Source organism: Lissotriton vulgaris, chromosome 4_1 (assembly GCF_964263255.1).
Source record: "Lissotriton vulgaris chromosome 4_1, aLisVul1.2, whole genome shotgun sequence".
Lineage (NCBI taxonomy): Eukaryota > Metazoa > Chordata > Amphibia > Caudata > Salamandridae > Lissotriton > Lissotriton vulgaris.
Genome location: NC_141691.1, coordinates 1,116,756,177 through 1,116,776,194, shown reverse-complemented (window position 1 = coordinate 1,116,776,194; position 20,018 = coordinate 1,116,756,177). Strand labels below are relative to the sequence as shown.

General features: G+C 45.3%; 1 protein-coding gene across 1 annotated transcript in view; it reads right to left on the bottom strand.

Moving 5' to 3' along the window:
- The window catches only part of TMEFF1 (transmembrane protein with EGF like and two follistatin like domains 1), a 712,972-nt gene that overhangs the window by 182,554 nt on the left and 510,400 nt on the right, over positions 1 to 20,018 (bottom strand). Inside the window, exon 4 of the mRNA XM_086965347.1 lies at positions 12,439 to 12,465. Coding sequence (XP_086821473.1) covers positions 12,439 to 12,465 — 27 coding nt within the window. The remainder of the gene's footprint in view (positions 1 to 12,438; positions 12,466 to 20,018) is intronic.

Sequence of the window (20,018 nt, the reverse complement as noted above, 5' to 3'; positions counted from 1 at the left end):
CACCCACCAGCGCAACGAACCCCAGCCAAGCAGCCACCAACCTCACGAAGCAGACCCGGCAGCAAGAAAGCCCCATGGTTCACCGACGAACTCAAGAGCTCCAAGAAGAACTGCCGAGCCCTCGAGAGAACCTGGCGCAGAGACCCAACACCGGACAACATGACTGCCCTCAAGCTCGCCACCCGAAAACACCACCAACTCATCCACGCAACCAAGAAAACTGCATTCAAGGAACGACTGGACAACAACGCACACAACAGCAAGGAACTCTTCAACATCGTTAAAGAGCTCTCCAACCCCAACGCCGGAAACAACGACATCACCCCTTCGCAAGACCTCTGCAACTCCCTCGCCTCCTACTTCCACAACAAGATCGCGGACATGCACAACAGCTTCAGCACTCAACCGACGCACGCCACGACCGAACCACCGCCCCCCACCACCACCGTCCGCGCCTGGACCCCGATCAGCACCGAAGACACCGTCCGCACGATGAACTCCATCCACTCCGGATCTCCGACCGACCCCTGCCCTCACCACGTCTTCAACAAGGCCGACGCTGTCATCGCACCCCACCTGCGGGACATCATCAACACCTCCTTCGACACTGCTACCTTCCCGAAGAGCTGGAAGCACGCCGAACTCAGCGCCCTACTCAAGAAACCTACAGTGGACCCCAACGAACTCAAGAATTACCGCCCCATCTCGCTCCTCCCGTTTCCAGCCAAAGTCATCGAGAAGACCGTCAACAAGCAGCTGGCCGCCTTCCTCGAGACGAACGGATCCCTCGACCCCTCGCAGTCTGGCTTCCGAGCCAACCACAGCACCGAGACCGCCCTGATCGCAGCCACTGATGACATCCGAGCACTGCTTGACAACGGAGAAACAGCAGCCCTCATCCTCCTAGACCTATCTGCGGCCTTCGACACTGTCTGCCACCGTACACTAGTGCAGCGACTCAGCAACGTTGGAATCCAGGAGAAGGCACTGGAGTGGATCATCTCCTTCCTCGCCGGAAGGACACAGAGAGTTCGCCTCCCCCCGTTCAGATCTGAAGCTACCGAAGTCATCTGCGGCGTCCCTCAAGGCTCCTCGCTCAGTCCTACCCTCTTCAACGTCTACATGAGCCCCCTCGCAGACATCGCACGCCAGCACAACCTCAACATCATCTCCTACGCTGACGACAACCTGCTGATCCTCTCCCTCACCAACGACCCCGCCACCGCCAGAGCCAACCTTCACGAAGGGATGAAAGAGGTAGCCGAATGGATGAAGAACAGTCGCCTGAAACTGAACTCGGACAAGACGGAAGTCCTCATCCTGGGATCCTCACCCTCCACCTGGGACGACCACTGGTGGCCCCCCACCCTAGGCAGCGCACGCAAACCAACAGACCACGCACGCAACCTAGGCTTCATCCTGGACTCCTCCCTCTCCATGACCAGACAAGTCAACGCTGTCTCCTCGTCGTGCTTCAACATCCTGCGCATGCTACGTAAGATCTTCCGGTGGATCCCCACCGAGACCAGGAAGACGGTCACCCAGGCCCTCATCACCAGCCGTCTGGACTACGGCAACTCCCTCTACGCAGGAACCACCGCCAAACTCCAGAAGAGACTTCAACGGATCCAGAACGCCTCAGCAGGACTCATCCTGGACATCCCCCGTCGCAGCCACATCTCCGTACACCTGAGAGACCTGCACTGGCTCCCGGTCAACAAGAGAATCACCTTCCGTCTCCTCACCCACGCTCACAAAGCCCTTCACAACCAAGGACCAGGATACCTCAACAGCCGCATCAACTTCTACGCTCCCAAACACCAGCTTCGATCGACCGGCCACGCCCTCGCCGCCGTCCCCCGCATTCGAAGAGCCACCACAGGGGGACGGTCCTTCTCCTACCTCGCCGCCAAGACATGGAACTCCCTCCCGACCCACCTCCGCCTGACCTAGGACCACCTCGCCTTCAGGAAGCAGCTCAAGACCTGGCTGTTCGAGCAGTAGCGGTTCCCCCTCCCTGAGCGCCTTGAGACCCTCTGGGTGAGTAGTGCGCTATATAAATGCTTTGATTGATTGATTGATTGATTGATTGATCCAATCATACAAAAAACTAGTGCCGGCACACTACCTGGACCTGACCTTTTCGCCTTATATCAAACATAAATATCTTAATATAAGGCTGGGCAGTTTGCCAACCAACGCTGAGCGTCCGAAGTGGAAGCCCCAAGAAAGTGAAGGGTGCGGGCTATGTGGTGCGGCAAGGCAAGATTTTACCCACCTGATTTGCATCTGCCCGGCTCTCATACAGGAACGTCGGAATTGGTTGAACGCCAAGTTCAAGCAGTTTGGAACACGTACCTGTAGGTCTGCGATTATTCAAACATTATGTACCACGGACCCCCAATTCATTTGCAGATCAATCAAATTTATCGAACATTTTGAGAAAAAGCAAAGATTATTGGCAAAATCTTGACCATGGACATTGTTTTACCCCAGAAAGACATTTGTTTTTTTACTACCAATTTTAAATTCTATTACTCTTACATCAGTGTGTTTTTAGTATATTATCATATCTGTATTTTTGTAATGGTTTTAATTAACTATACAATAAAGTTTCTTCTTCTTCTTCCCTGTGGATGGGCACTCAATTTGCAACTGCGTCCCTGAGATCAGAATTGAAAAGATGGGATGATACTTGTATCTCCACACTGCAAGATGGGTGGGATGTGAAAGAAAAGTACCATCCACATTTGTGAAGGTAAAATATGTGATGCACCCATCACAAAGGTACAATACCTACAACTTAAACATACTACAATCCCAACTAATAAAAGATGAAGAAACCATGCAGGTCTCTTCCCTTGAGAAACAACTTCTAGATGGAAGAATGGAAGCAAAAGCAATTTCATACATCTATAATACTCTTGTACTAAACTCACAGAATGACCTACTAGAGCCAAAGGCATGATCGGAGAACGATTTCAGAGACCTAGACATCAACATGTGGGGTGATGCATTTAGATTCCCCAGAGACAAAGGGATCAGGACTTGTTTTAGATATATAGAATTAAACATACTGCACAGAATATACTAGAGCAGAACGCTCAGCATAAGTGGGGCAGAGCCAAGATGATAGATATCTTAGACAATGTGGATTAAAGGACACTGTAGGAAAGTGCGCTGTTTGTATGGTCACCCCCAATGTTTTGCTCTAATGCTGATGGTTAGGAGTCCGAACGTGCACTGGAGACTGCTGCCCAGGCCTCAGTGCCAGTGTTTTCTCCCTAAAACTGATATGTGTGAATTGTTAACCCCCATTGGCAATGACTTTAACGGCCAGATTCATGAAAGACCCGTTCTGCGAGTCTGAAATAGCGATTCATAAGGAATCGCTACTACAGACTCGCAAAACGGGATTCATGTAGGAATCGCAAAATTAAATGCGATTCCTACAGAATCCTTATTTGCGATTAGCAAATTGCTAATCGCAAATAAGGAATAACTCCCCATTCATTCCTATGGGCCAAAAGGCCCATAGGGATGAATGGGGAGTATTCCTTATTTGCGATTAGCAATTTGCTAATCGCAAATAAGATAGCGATTTGAAGGGTGCCAGGGGTGTCCAAAGGACACCCTGTAGCACCCCTTAAATGCACATTTCAACAGGTGTTGCGCACACACATGTCCTAAGGGCATGTGTGTGTGTGTGTAACACGCAACTTAGAAAAATGCTTTTAAAAGCATTTTTCTAAGTTTTCGCTATTTACCACGAGGTTTGACCTCACGGTAAATAGCGGCCGAAATTTGCGATTTCGCAATTTTAAAATGTTTCAAGAATAGCATTTAAGGAATCTCTAATAGAGATTCCTTAAATGCTATTGCTCGCAAATTTGCGAGTTTCTAAACAGCGATTTTTGCATTTGGGATGATGAATCCCAAATGCAAAAATTTCATTTGCAAAGGGTCAGATTCTCAGAATCTGGCCCTTTGCGAGCGCAAATATGATTGATGAATCAGGCTGTAACTCTTGTATAAATCCCTAGTATATGGTACAAGTGGTATCCAGGGCATGGGTGTCAAAGGGGTCCCCAGGACCTGAAGCACTGCTTGTGCCTCCATGAGTGACCCAAGTAAACCACTGACAGCAAGCCTGCCATTGCAGTCTGCAGGAGGAGTGCAAATATCTCAAATTCAACTTTTCCCTCACCATGTGTGGCAAAGCCCATGCACTATTTTTAATATATACCAGTCACCCCTAAGGAAGGGCTCCTGAGCTCAAGAGGCAGGGTGCATTATATTAAAGGTATGGACAGGTAAGTGAAAGCCTATAAGTCCCTATAGTGGCCTTTCCCATTAAATTCTATATAAGTGATAGATGGTCCATAAGATAACATGGGCTGGCACCCAGGCAAACCCGAGGTTGGCAGCTCCATTATGGTACCGCCTAATAATGCCATGTTTGGTAACAAACAAAGGGCCTCATCGCCCCTGACACGAATCTCGTGTCAAGGGTGATGTGGCATCCACCCAGGTGGCTACCTCTGTGGTTGCCCAGTTAGTTGCCCCAGACTTTCCTGTGCTCTGGCTGCCAGCCTGTGGCCCCTGCACCCAAGACAGGAATCTGACCCCCTATCAGAAGGTGTGAACTCTCCCAGGAGTCAGAAACAATGGCCTGGATGGGAAGGAGGTCACACCTCCCTCCCTGACAGGATAGCCAGTGAAGTGGTACATCAAGGCGGTGAGCTTCAAAGGCGGCACCGCCTGTGATATGCAACTAGTCTGTCTCTCAAAGGAAGAAACAGCCCTTCCACTGCCCACCAGACACATCGAGTCTCTGGCAGGTGGGAAAACTAGGCATTCAGAAGGTGTACACCCCTAGAAGGCTAGGCGCACAGCTAAAGAAGACTTCTGTTATTTTAAAAGTGATAGACTACAGGATGGTTGTTAGAAAAGGTTACCTACACCCATGCCCCTCAGGGGCAGATTCTGCTTGGGGTTTATAGCCCATTAGCCACTTGCACCCACACCCTTAATGCCCCTAAATCTAGAATTTAAGGGCTACCGTTGACACCAGAGCCTCAGTTCTGATCTGACTTGCAACAAAGGACACAAGAAGAGACCCGAGCCTGCAACAACCGGAGCAGCACAAACCAAAGGCATGATATTCTGCACCTGTGGCAACCTTCGTAGAACTGCACGACTGCGACTCGTCCTGGTCAAAACTCGATTTCCCCAGACAGAGGGACCACTTTGAGAGCCAAATGCATCACCAGACTCCCCTGGACTAGTGGCACTAGTCCCTGCAACTGCAGGTAAAAACCATAGACCAGAACTAAGGAATCACTGGCCATCGGGCACTCCGAGGGATTTCCCAGAAGTAGATGGTCTGGTACTTTATTGGAAATGTCGTCCTGACCTCCACGAAGTCTCAGGCAGCTACCATGTTCCCCTGTACCACCAGCCATCAAATTAACTTTCTGCTGTGCCTGCCGCTGCAAAGGCCTGCTGGTCACCAGTCCGGCAAACACCTCCTTTACTCAACACTGCACTTCAAGGGAACTCCATAAAACCTTCATCCAACATCAGCAGTGGCTTTGCTGTCAACTTTTTACACCCTGCTCCCCACCAGCACCGTATAAGGGGTTAAATCAGCTCTCCCATGGCTTCTGCGTCAGCACCAAGGACAGCCGGGACAACTCTGTGCACGTTTTTCTCAAGCAAGGAAAAATCGAACTGACTATTGTGGCTTGGTCCTGGGACCCTCATCATCTTTACCCTCCTTGAGTTCCATGCAACCCGACCTGCAAATGACTGATTGTCACTAGTAAATTTTCCTATTGACCACAATGATAAAGTTTTGCACTACCTTTTACACTGATTTAATATTCTTTCTTAAATCCATTACTCTAGTTTTACTTATCTGATTTACTTAGTTTTGATGTCTAAAATTATATAAATATCTACTTTATTTTTATAAATTAGTGTCGGATTTCTTTCGAGTTGCATCAATTACTTATCGTTCATGTTGGTACTCTGAAATGCTTAACATGTTCCACTGTGAAAGCCTGACTGCCCTTTGCCACTCTACTAGGACTGAGCTAAGGATTTATTATTGTGAATCCAAGGATCATCTTTGGGGTATTGTGAGATTATTAAATGGTGAAGCCTAACCACCATCACAACATAATACTCCACCTTCCTACAGGCACTTTCTATCATATTATTTGGAACTGTCCCAAAATCCATGAATATTGGAGGGAAATAGAGAGTCAAATGATGGAAATAACAGAGTTCCCTCTAGAGGTAGAGGCCCCGTTGATGTTACTGGGAATATGGGGACACATTGATGCAACAAGTTACAAACGAATACTGATCAACTAGGGATAGGCAGCGGTGAAGAGAGATATTGCACAAAAATGAGGCAATGCAGAACATCCCACCTCAGGAACTGATATAGAGGGGTTAGATATCTGCATGAACATGGAGCAATGGATTTATAGATACACGGGATGCCCCCACAAATTGGAGAAAATATGGGGAGGTTGAGCGGAGATGCGGGATGGGAGTGATTGAAGGTGTGTCTGTGAGGTGCGGGATAGTGGCTCCATAATACTTGGCTTCAATCAATTTTAGGTCCGGGAGAGGAAAAGGGGATCTGGATAGGGTACTAAAAGAAGACACTACACAGGCGAGAATAGGCAATTGAGAAACATCATGAAGTATGATGCACAATACATGTAAAGTCATGTGTATGAGGTAAAGATATACAAAACGGCTGATGCATTCATTGGGCCCGATTCACAGAATGAACTTAAGACTCAATCCTAAACTTACTACTATTTTGGTATTCACAGAATGCACTTACTACTTTTGGCATTCACAGAATGAACTTACTACTTTTGGTATTCACAGAAGTTAGGATTTTGTCTTAAGTCTGTCTTAAGTCTGACTTAAGCCTGTCTTAAGTTTGTCTTAAGACAAACTTAAGACAAAATCCTAACTTCTGTGAATACCAAAAGTAGTAAGTTCATTCTGTGAATGCCAAAAGTAGTAAGTGCATTCTGTGAATACCTAAATAGTAGTACGTTTAGGATTGAGTCTTAAGTTCATTCTGTGAATCGGGCCCATTGTGTTTAATGTCTGGTATGAAATTAATCAAATATTTGAAAAAAAACAATTTCACTTTTGTTCTTGTCTCAGATATTTTTCTGCACGGATTGGTGAACAGAGTCAAACCTTATAGGAGAATTCCAAAGCAGAAAAGTGCATCTAAAACCTCCATGCTATTTTTTGGGGAGAATAGTTAGTGCAAAAACAAGTAAACAAGAGGACGCCAAATTTTACATGTGTACAGAGTCCACATGTGCAAGTTTCTGGAACATTTCAATAATTTTGATGTTTTTTTAAAACAAAACGTTTCTATATTTTAACAGGAAAATAGTTCCTGTTCATGTGTGGACCTAAGGATTTACTTTACAGTGAGTGATTGGTTAGAAGTGAACACTTCCTTAATCAATAGCCAGAAGGGAGGTATGCCTAATAATTAATCAGGACAGAGGGTAAAAGGACTCAAGATTTATAGCCCTTATTTGCCACAACTACTATTCGGGGATCTGACTAAGAATTACAAAAAATAAAAAAAGATGGCATTTTAGGACAAAATAGTTTTTTTGCATCATTGGCAAGCTTTCGTTTGGGAAACTGAGTTAATCCAAGACATAACACGTTTTTTTCATACAGAAATGTACGTTTTCAGGTACTTCGAAGTTGAAGTTTGTGGAGAAATGAATTTCTTCTCCTAAATGCATTAGTGGCGCCGCGGCCAGGGCGACTGACGCTGGAATCTGGGGATTACGGTTCGATCCCCGGCTTCGGCGGCAGGTTAGCCCAGCACCATGTGACTGGGCAATAGCTTGCTTAATCTTCCCGACAGTCCCCAGCGCCTAGAGACCCTTGCGGGTGATTGTGCGCTTTACAAATGTGGATTATTGTTATTATTAAGGGCTCCCTGCCCGTTGACTCCCCCTTGCCTCACTTTAACTACACCCTGGCTCAAGTCCGCGTGTATCTAGTTTAAACGTGCCAACACCATGTTAGCACATGGAATCTAGATCTACAGAGTTTTCTAATTGCTGCTTCGAATTATTTTCTGGATGGGAGCACCCTGAAACCCCCTGTTGGTACTGTAACATAGGTGGTTACTGGTGGCAAAGGCAGAGAGTATAGTGCTCGCTTTTAAGATTGGTATGAAATTTGCAGGTACAGGATTGTAGTGTATATGGTCGAGTGTTTTATTCTGGTGGGGCTGATCAAAAATTAGAATATATAAATATGCAAATGTTTTATGTCAGCATTGTGACAGATACAGGCAACGTTAATGCGAACGTTTCCGAACTGAGCCGATTTAGCACGCTTTTGTATAATTTTCCAAACAATTGAATGCTAAACAATTGCCAAGGTGCTACACTATAAAACAGTTTTCTTTTTTTCAATTTCGGACCAATGAGGCCTAATGTTATCATTGTAATTTGCATCATCAATTTCATCCATATTATTACAAATTCAGCTTAGTGTGCCCTGTTATAGAATCTCAGCATACAATTACCAGTGTGGCCATTTATCATTATAATGACATACCTATAAAATAATTTTAATATTAAATAGGTAATCTCGTGAGATTGACAACAAATTCCTCATTTTGATTATGAAGATGAATGGATCTCTTTGTTTCCTGTCCTAATGGTTACAATTCTGGTACAATATGGGAAGGATTCAAATATACAAGATTAGGGTCTAACAGGTTCAAGAAGGAGGCCACATACCATGCAGCCATACAATAATACCATTCAGTGCAGAGCGCACAGGCATATGAGGGTGTATTACGATAACTGAGCTCTAGAAGCGCTAGCTTTTCTCTTTCAATGCTGGGCTGTTTGCGCACCTGTGTGCCAAACATTTTATTTTAAAAAAAATGTGCATTAACTGCTTATGCACATGTGCCTTTTTGGTCTCTTTGTGCCCGAAAACTATATTGCTTGGCACATTCAGGGCAGTGTACTTCTGTAAACGCATCTCATTGAATCCTCAAGATATAAAGGGAAATGAGGAGATATTTTCATTTTTTAGCTCAATGTTCTGTTGCATTTCTTAGCTCAATATTTTGTTGCATTTCCCAAATGTACAAGCTTAAATCCCGGAACACTAACCAAGTAAATGTTTTTCTGAATGTCTGGAGTCTGACAATACAAAATATGTGTTGGTTCTCCATGGAAATCTAGTGTGCACAATCAATCACGCTACATTATCACTGATCACAAAATGTTGGCTTCCTCACCGTTTATGGTGCCCTGGTCATTATTTGATGACAGATATCAAACTTATTACTGTATAGAATGTATAAAAACGATATATTTTCTAAGTCTTTACAACCTATGAATCTATTAGAGCAATACAGGCCTCCCTTTCCCTGGCCCGCTAGCCAATAGAACAAACGGAATGTGACATTTGTTGAACTTTTAGTATTGTTTTTAAAAACATCATCATTGTCTCAACTTTTGCTCATGAAGGAAAATATTCCTACCCAGACATGACGCCCAACTTTCTTCCTCTGGGCGTCCTCAGCACTGGGGTACAAGACATTACGGCTTTTTATATGGACTCAGGGTGCCTATAGGAAATAGCCTTGCATTTTGGAAATTTAAAAAGACGTTGCACTGATTAAAACAGTACCCCACATGTGGGGGTGGGCCTGATTGATAAGTATTGACTTCACACAGTGACATATTTGGCCTGCTCCAGGCAGTTACGATAGGTCCACCCACGCATGTGAGGTATTGGTAGCAGTGTGGGGACAGTGTGTGGTGGGACTTTTGCTGTTCTCCACAAATTCTGCAACGTTCTGCCAAACCAATGTTTAGTCTGGGTGTGGAACTCTAGATAAGAAAAAGGGATTGTATTATCGCAAGCCACACCACTCAGGACTCCTCAAGCGGTCTAGTGTTCAGAGATGTTTAGAATTAGCAGGATATCTTCGCTGCCTGATTACCCCTGATCAGGAAGTGTGCTTCTATGCCCCAGTGAGAAGCCAGGCGCTCCTGCTTTTTTCTGAGGCTTTGAAATAATCGAAATAGCATCTAGGCTCCTCGCTGAGGAATCAGCACTATTTTCCAAGAGAAGCACTGGGAGAGGAAAAAGCTTTTCAAAACTGAATTAGGGAGTGGGACTTTAATGCGGCGAGACTAGACACAATCTTAGCCCATCGCCTCTCAATAGCCATCTTTTAGTTTGTTTCTTCTGTTGGTGAGGTGGTGGGTGGGAGTTTGATAGAAACTGGGCTGATCCTCCTGTCCTTTCTCCCGTTCTCTCTCTCACTTCCCTCCCACCAACAGACAAAAAGTGGCTCGAGGTATTTTACAAAACTAGAGAGGAACTGAGGGCCTTAGGAGAATCCTTAAGCCACTCCCGTAGCTTTGCCCACTACCACGATGCTTGAATGGACATGGGAGGGGTGAAGGAATCCCTTCCAATCCCATCTGATATGGGTGTCACACACATACTTATGAGGTGACCAAAAAGTGATCATCTCTTTCTGGAGTTTACTGGTTCTCAGAAAGAACCGAGCACTGGCAAACTCCTTCCCCTGACTCCAGGGCCAAAAAGAGCTTGTCCCCCAGGGGGACAACTATAAAAAAAACAGAAGGCCCCTTTTCACCTTCTATATGCATGTATATATATATATCTCATGTGTGCATCAATGATATACATATATACATATATATGTGAATAGGGCAGCAAAAGAGTTGAGATGAGTCTCTGTCACGCATTTTATCAGACTGGTGTTTTTACTTACTGAGGTGGTATATGCAGCCTCGGCCCGTGCAGATAAGAGCAGTAGGGCGGTGGGGCTTGGTGGGGGCGATTTCGACAGACGATGAAGAGGGAACATTTATTTTTTATTTAATTTTACCTCTTCATCATCCGTCGAAATCCCCCTCCATCCAGCCACACCGCCCCACCGCTCTTACCTGCACTGCCGCGGCTGGGTATATGGTTGTTTTTCATTGGAACTTTAAGGGGACATGCTTCTTTTGGCTGGAAATGTAGCAGCAGTTGTTGACATCTCTAAAGTAAACAACACAACACAAAACAATATCATAACATACAGCAAAATAAAAGCTAAAACTTAACATGGAACAACACAACAAAACAATGAAAACATAACACAACAACTACAATACAGCACAGCAACAAGAATGCAGCATAAATCACAACAGCACAAAAATAACATATCGACCACACAACAAAATATAATACAACAAATATGAACATACATTCCTGACACACATTATCACCTCTACAATTGTTTTCATAATACATTATTAAAAAGTTCTACATACATAAGCTGTTAAAAAGCACTACATTAATTACCACCAAGAAAAACAAACAATTGATGGGTGGGTTGCTTGATTTAATTTTAATGCTAGGTAAATACTACGGCTGAAATTCAATCCATCATTTCTTTTTTCTTTTATGCCTCGTCAGACAAGAACTAGCCCTATGCGAATCCACCTCTGTCCTGCTTCCATAGGAACAGTCCATCCCAAACTTCCAGGCAAGTTCTGTTTGAATGGGATCACAAGAAACCCCAAATCAGTTTCAGGGCTGGGGATGCCTGTGTTCCCATCTGGAGACCTGGCCTGGCATTTCAGGCTGGACTGTTCCTATTGGAGCAAGACCAAGACGTATTTGCATATGGCAGGCCTTTACCTTGAGTGACATGGTTGGTGAAAAAAGATAGTCTGGAATGAGGCCCCTAGCGACCCAAGTACCCTAGTGAGATGGTTTCAAGCATTTTTTGCATCATCTCGTTGTGTGTTAGTTAGCACCAAGGATCACAGCCAAAAATATACTGTGATCGAGCCCATAGTGTTTATATGCTCGTTTTATTCAAAACTGGTCTTTCAACAGCACCTCAGAAAGTCTCTGAGTCAGTGCAAGGATTGCAGACATCACAGCTCGGAAACCCAGAGCAGTACTGCCCTCTCAGTGTTCCGAGCTAGGCTTACTGCTAGACTAAATCGAGATGTTCCAAGTTAATGTACATGCTGCAGACAGTGACATTTTGTGAAAAGCACAGACCCTGTCTGCTTCTGGTACGGCCCCTGTAGGTCCTGGCAGTCTGCACCTTCTATGAGGACGTGATCACAGCAGAAACGTGAAACATTCAGTTTTGTAAACAGCAGCAGACTCTCTGTGTTATTTTCACATGAGAAATGAGGCTATGCGTACAATTCAATCACAGGCGCCAACACATATTTTAATAAAGCAATCATAAAATGTTGTTTTTGAAAGAATGCATTTGTCACATGGTATTCTTTTTTCAGTAAGGCATCAAAATAATGGGCAAAGATATGTAAAAAATTATAACGCGCTTCTTACCTCCTTCTCCAGACCCTGAGCCGTTATCTGAAAAGACAGAAAACCTGGTTATAAAATGTGTTGTTGATGTAATTATGCTTTTGAAGGAAGTAATAAATATTAAAGCCGCAAATCCAGTAACTGTCACAGTTACAAAGTAATCTCATTGATATTTATTACAAATCACCAAAACCTTCAAATTGACTTTTACGGATCAACATCATAACAACGAATTTATAAAATGCAGGACTAAAGCCTGGCGACCCCAGCCTGGTGAATCTCCACTCTCCACCTTCACACAGTGCGTAACCTGCTCAACTCAGTTTTGGGGACGAGAACTTACTTTTCATCATCAGGCTTTGGCCCAGGGTAAAAGACAGAAAGGCAGAAAAGGAGAAAAAAAATGAAAGACGAGAAAGGAAAGCAGAGGCATTGGCATAGGTAAAGATGAACACCAACCTCCAAGAGGAAGATAAAGGGGCAGAAGTGCACAGAGAAGGAATAAAGAGGAGTTAAAATGAAAATCAACCATCCTCGTCGCCAGAATTTTTCCAGGCCTGTCTCCTTCTCCATAGTTTCTGGCCACCCAGTACTTGCTTTTAAATTTTGCCTCCCTCTGCGCTTCTTCCATGTATAGGGATAATTTTTCCCAAAAGGCTATTTGTGCTTCTACATTGGGGGCTGCCGCTAGCTCCGCTTCTAGTCGTTTAAGCTCCCTATCAAAAGCCCCTATCATGGCTTGAATAACTTTAAGCACCCCCGAACCTTTCCCTATACAGTATCCCCGTATCGTTACTTTAAAGGCCTCCCAAATCAATTCTACGCTGGACATTGAGTCCTTGTTACGTTCCAAAAAATCAAGTATCTCTTCTTTAAGCTCCTCTTGAAAGACTGTGTCTAGTAAAATGGAGGGATTCAATCTCCATGGGCTCCGCGGCACAGTGAAGTCCAAGGATGAGAGCGTCAGTAACACCGGCGCATGATCAGAGTACGTTCTAGCAAGATGTCTTGTGTCTACTATTGATGGTGCAAGTCCTCTTGATACTAAAAAATAGTCCTGTCTGGCCCATGAGTGTGCCTGCGCTGTAAAGTGTGTACCCTCCTGTTCCAGTGGGTGTCCATGCCTCCAAGCATCTATCAGACCATATGCCTCCTTGATGTCCTTGACCGCAGCCTGCGCTTTAGTGTAGGGATGTGGCGCCGAGTGGGATCCATCTGTGCTGGGATTGTACGTAACATTGAAATCACCTCCCCAGACTACGTGTGTGACCTCTATCTCAAATATCTTGGCCCATAGGCCTTCAAAAAACCTGGGGTCATCCACATTTGGACCATAGCAACACACCAGTAGGACAGATTGTGTCCCCAGTCTACCCCATGCCATACAATATCTTCCATACTCATCACACAAGGAGCCTGCCATTTGGAACGGTACCTGCCTCCTGATCAGTATGGCAGTCCCACAGGCGTAGCCCGAGTAGGACGAAAAAAGTCTAGTCTCCGCCCACTTACTTCCAAAAGTGATAGGTCTATTACACTGGCAGTGAGTCTCCTGTAACATAGCAATGTGTATGTGGTGGCGATCCAAATATGATAACACCTGCCTCTTCTTACGGGGATCCCCCAGGCCTCTCACATTGAAAGATAGTATATTAAGGTCAGTGTTACCCGCCATGGACAACATTTCTACCAATCCACATCTTAAGCATTGGGGAACAGGGTCGGAGCCTCCACCCTGTTAGCTTCCCACCTGTCAGTCGCATATCACCATAGTTCTCTTGGTTCCACTTGTACCTCTGGACCTCTATTCGTTGGACCACACCATTTGAAGACGATAAACTCTCAAACACCTCCCCTGTATCCCCCCTCTACAGTAAAACATAAGTGCAGAGAATACAACAGGCTTCTCTGGGAATTTTGGGGGCCCTGCACGTACTTCGCCCCCTACAAATTAAGCACTGCTCGTGCGGGATTAGTCCTCATTGCAAGTATTTTCAAATGGGGTGAAAAAGCACCTAAAAAAGATTGTGGACATTTTGCTTTGCTGGACTGTTACAGTCAGAAACTGAAATCTGAAATGTCATCAGCCTAATCTGTAGGCGCAGGAGGATTTATCACAAATGTTCAATGGTTGAAGTCATGTCCTACAATGCTGGCTGCTTCTTGAGCGTCAATGCCGCCTTAAGGAGGGAGAACCCGTAAAAGGAAATCAACCAATCAATTAATTAATCAATAAATCATGTATACGAATATCACTAATACATCCTTTAGCAATGAACTGACAAACACATTTCACGATGTTAATCAGCAACAAAGTATTAAGTGTACATTCACATGAAAAAAACGAATATTAAAGTTCACCAATATTTAACTCACATACCGCGCCTGATTCCTGTAAAAAAGAATCCAGATTATCACAGGGGGGAGTTTGAATTAACTTTTTGCTGATTCCACAGACGACAATAACTGTTCAAAAATGTTTTATCCCATAGATGACAGGAATGGCTGATTGATCACGATAACTATAGTTCACACGTGAATGCAGGTAACTTTAGATCGCATGACTTAAGAACTTTGGAAGACAAGCCATGCTGTAAAAGTATTGGGATCCAGAAGAATCAGAAACCATTATGTATTTTAACCAGGCGAACCAGATCCGACCAGATTTGTGACAAGGTCTACAAAAACTCGCCTGGTCGGTGGATTTAAGGTGACACGCCTCAGTAATATCAATACCCAGTACACAGTATCCACGAGTGGCAGTGGAAACACTACCAATGTGAGCTCGTTTTAAGTTGAAGTTTCCGTAGGCATTTGTGCAAAAAGCCTTTTTTTCCATTTTCCACCATCACTGGTAGTGACAAATGTACACCTCAAATTCCTTTCCTTCAATTCAAGTGGGACAATGTATTCACTTGTGCATGTATTTATTTCTGGTGAAACAAAAAGTGTTACAATAACGAAAACGTGTAGCGAAATAAAGATGCTTGGCAGGAACCCCAAAGGGCACTGTGCACTGGCTTGTGCTAAAGTAATTTCACATACCACAAATGCTAGAAATTAATTGGTATGCCCCTGCTATATTGCGATAATTTTTCCATTTCACATACCTCTACAGTATAATAATGGTTGCCAGACTTCAGGCTCTTTCGCTCTCCTTGCATATTATTTAATAATTATATGACAGGTTAAAAATATAAAGCATATTTAAATAAGAGACATTGTTACAAGAACTAAAGTGAATTGTTAAAATGTTATATTTCTGCTTTTAGAAAAGCGTACCTAATTCTCATTTCCATTGCCGAGGTGCAGCAAAAAGGTCAAAGACAGCCTTCTGTTACCCAGCTCTGATATAAAAACATCCATAGGTATTCAGACATAGGTGAATGAGAAAAAAATTACATGAATGACATTTTCATATTCATATGACCTGAGGGGAGCTAATGCATCATAGAAAATGATGGAAGGATGGGCTGAAACTGTGAGCACAGCATCATGGCTGCCTGACCCTCTTCCCTTCTGCATATCCAGTAGTAAATCAAGAACTTCGAATGTATACAGTAAGAGACACATGCACAATTAATTTCCTGACTCGAGCAATGCTCCCTATTTTACCACTTGCTCAAAAATCATGTGGAAATAATGTAAAAAAAAAAAACCATCAAACGAACAGTATATTATCGATATTATATTCCACCAACAAATCCAGAGTAGTTTTTGCCTGCAGACAGCGCATGCACTGTTGCTGTGAGACAGATTGTATGTTATACGGGGCTTAGATCCTGCCCATTGCATTTCCTGTTCTTTGGTTTGGAGCATAGACTAAGGGCCAGATGTAGGTAAGTAACATTTACCGAATCTTAATTACCGAAAATTACCGAATTTTACCGATTCGGTAATTAAGATTCGGTAAATGTGAGGGGTTGGTAGGTAGGGAATCCAGATGTTCCCTTTTACCGAATCGGTAAAATTCGGTATTTACCGATTCGGTAAATACCGAATCGGTAAAGCCTATTGATTCCTATGGGCTTCAAAGCCCATAGAAATCAATAGGCTTTACCGATTCGGTATTTACCGAATCGGTAAATACCGAATTTCACAAGGGTGCAGGGGGTGTCACTTTGACACCCCCTGGCACCCCCTAAACAGGCACAGGTGCCATGTGGCAGGCATACCTGCCCTAAGGGCAGGTCTGCCTGTCACATGACATAGGTGTGCATGCACACATGTGCATGCACACCGGAATCGGTATTTTACCATGGATTTGTATTCCATGGTAAAATACCGATTCTGTAAGCCATGTGCACAAGGTACATTGCCTACCTACATTGCATTTTCGGTAATTTTACCGAATCGGTAAATATTACCGAATCGGTAATTATTTTACCGATTCGGTACATATTACCGAATCGGTAAATTTACCGATTCGGTAATGATACCGATTCGGTAAAATTACCGAAAATGTGCCCCTACATCTCGGTAGCCCTTTACCGATCGGAAACGGCCGAAAATCGGTATTTTCGGCCGTTTCGGATCGGTAAAGGGCTACCTACATCGGGCCCTAAGTTCGGAATGATTTACCTTGATTAGTGTTCTTCCACTATCCTTCCACTTTTTGCTTTAATTCAAGAACTATTTTTTTCTTTATGCTTCCTGTTCGTGTTTCTTCTTCCCCTCCCATCCCATTACTTCTTCCCCTGCCACCCCAACTGTTGGTTATGTTGCTTCTTCACTCACCCCATACTCTTGTCCGTGTTGCTTACCCTCTCACCCACACCCTTGACTGTGTTATTTCTTATCTTCCCACCCACCACCCATCTCCATGTTGCTTGTTTACCCGCAGCCACACCCTCTCGCTATCCGTGTTGCTTCTTCCCTCCCAAATTCCTCTCTCTGGATGTCTGTGTTGCCCCCCACCTGCCATGAGATTAAAAAGCACTATGACGTTGCCACAGCTGGCAGCGCCAGTGCTTTTATTTAGCGTTCCCACCGTCCCTCTTGTTGTCTGTTGCCCTACTCCCGGTGTCTATGCTGCTCATCTCCATCTGTCATATGAAAAAAAAGTGTATGACCCGGCCATAGCTACCTTTGTCTTTTTCTAACTTTACTTTTAGCCATGCTGCACAGCAACGCTGGTGTACATGGCTAAAAGACATTGACAAACCCAGGGCCGTTTCTACCATTAGGCAACACTAGGCGGCTGCCTAGGGCGGCAAAAGGGGGAGGGCGGCAAAATACAAGAGTTTGGCAGGCGAGATTTCCCTTGAAAGGCCTTCGGATTCAACGTGAAGTGACTTCATATTCGGCGCCACGGGCGGGGGCCGTGTGCGTAGCTATGAGACTTCCGATTTCGATCTCAACGACTCGACCCGATCGGAGTGGGCGGACCTTTGTGCTCACACCCTGTGCTGACCTCGAGGTGCCTGCCCGCTTCTAGGACCATCCGTACCGTTGTTCTGAGAGGTAAGGGCTGGCCCTCGGCTCCGGGAACAACCCATGTGTGCACTGTTAAAACTTGTCACCGGCTGCATTTTCGCGGTAGTGGCAATTGGGTGACTTTTTGACCGAATTTTATGCGGGTGTGGTGCCTCTCCTCTTCATGTACTCGGGTTTTACTCACGAGCCACAGCCTCAAATGTAATATACCAGCTGACCGCTGGCCTATTGTCCCTCCCAGTCCGATCCTGGGGCAGCATCAGACTTTCAGCTACACAGCAGTTAAAAGAGGTTAACTCATCCCCAGCCCTCCCAGCCTTTCAGAGACACGGGCATAGCAAACCCAGAGACTGGCTGACTGCTCCGCAATACTACTGGCCTTTCAAAAGCATGGAGGCGCACATGTCGCAGACACGCAGGAGTGTGATGAGTGTGGCTGGCGTTGATTCAACCCCAGCCCTACTGGCTCTCCAGAATCACGAGGATACCGATCCGTCAGAGGGGCAACTCGATTTCCCGAACAAAGGACAGACTCTCCGTTGGCCTCTCCAAGCCCTGTCCGCTGTGTTCAGACTCTCAACAACAGCCTTTTAGAGGCCGCGTCGTGTGACTACCGCCCTCGACCCTACTGCTGGCATTTCAGAGGCGCCCCTGGCATGCCTGATCCCACCAAGCGCTAGCAGGGTATCGTAGGTCGATGAATACTGTTATTTAAGAGGTCAGCTTGTGAGCTTGTCGTGTGGTTGACTCTTCCCCAGCCCCATCGACACGGTCCCAAGGGTAGGCTGTATATCAGAGGGCCTCTGATGCGGGACCTAAGCGTGACTGAGCCGTCACGAGACAGTGTGAGGTTCAGCTACATTCAGCTACATTAACCATGTGCATTCTTGATCAAGGCCTGCTTATGGTCTCTCCAATCTCTCTACGAACAAGGGTGGGGGACCATGCATTATCGACGACCGGACCTGATCAGTGACAGTGAGCAGTGAGTCTAGCACAGCCACACTCACCAGTGACACACACGCACGAGTCACGACTTCAAAAATAAAATTCTAAGGCAGGAGCACAGGTGCACTTAATGCCGCGTGATAGACCCGGCCCCCATAATTAAGTGCCGGTGCTGAGCACCGGCAAGCTCCGGCTCAAATTAAGCCCTGGTGGGGGTTCTGTGTGGCTTCTTTCTATCACTTGGCTTTTCTCTTTCAGCAACCTGCCCACCTCACAGCAACCGAGACCACCTCCCTCACCTTTACCTTGATCTTGCCAGCATCTCTAATTGCCCAACGGGCCCCTCCTTTACACTCTACCTCCCCAGAATTAATCTCATAACGAGAAATGAGGCATTATTTATTGAGAAGTTTGTGTGAACAGGGTGTGCCCTCCGTGTCACCCCAGAGCACCAGCAGGTGGAAAGAACAAACCTTATTGTTGGGAGGACCCATTAGCATGTAGTCAGGCAGGGGGATGAAGCATGTTGGATATTACTCAGCACAAACCTTGTCCACAAACAATCAATTCCCTTTGAAGGGAGGTCTGCAAATCTAAATTTCAGTAGTTTTCTGAACTTCAGGTTGTTGACTGTAGCTTCTGAGCTGGCTTCAAGGGTGTCTCAGAGGGTGAACATCCATAACAACAACTTCGGAGACAGATTCCGGAACAACGAGTTCCGTAGTCACATTAGCAGTAATACATTGTGAACTAGACGTCTTGTGTCACTTCCATTTCTCCTCCCTCCTGCATTCACCTCTTTCCTCCAACACCAGAGCGGATGTTGACACCATATTTCATTCTGTAGTGTACATGCACGACCGAACAAGTTCCACAGCACCAGGAAATGTGAAGGTAGCATGATGGAAAGTGACATTAGCACCGCGGATAAACACACTGGGCCTCATTTATGAGAAATGACGCATCGCTGCGTGAAAGCAGCGATGCGTCACTTCTAAGTGCGCACTCCTTGCGACATACCTGATGCCTCCTATTTAATGTATGACGCATCATGTCGCAACGAGTTACAGATACGTCAGTATTTCTGACGTATCTGTAAGCGCAAAAGTGACGCATTGCTGGAGTGTGTCACAAAAGTGACGCAACTCCAGCAATGCGTCCTTTCATATGGGGGGAGCCCCATGTGAAAGGGCCTGCGTCAGTCTTGCGCCTGCTGT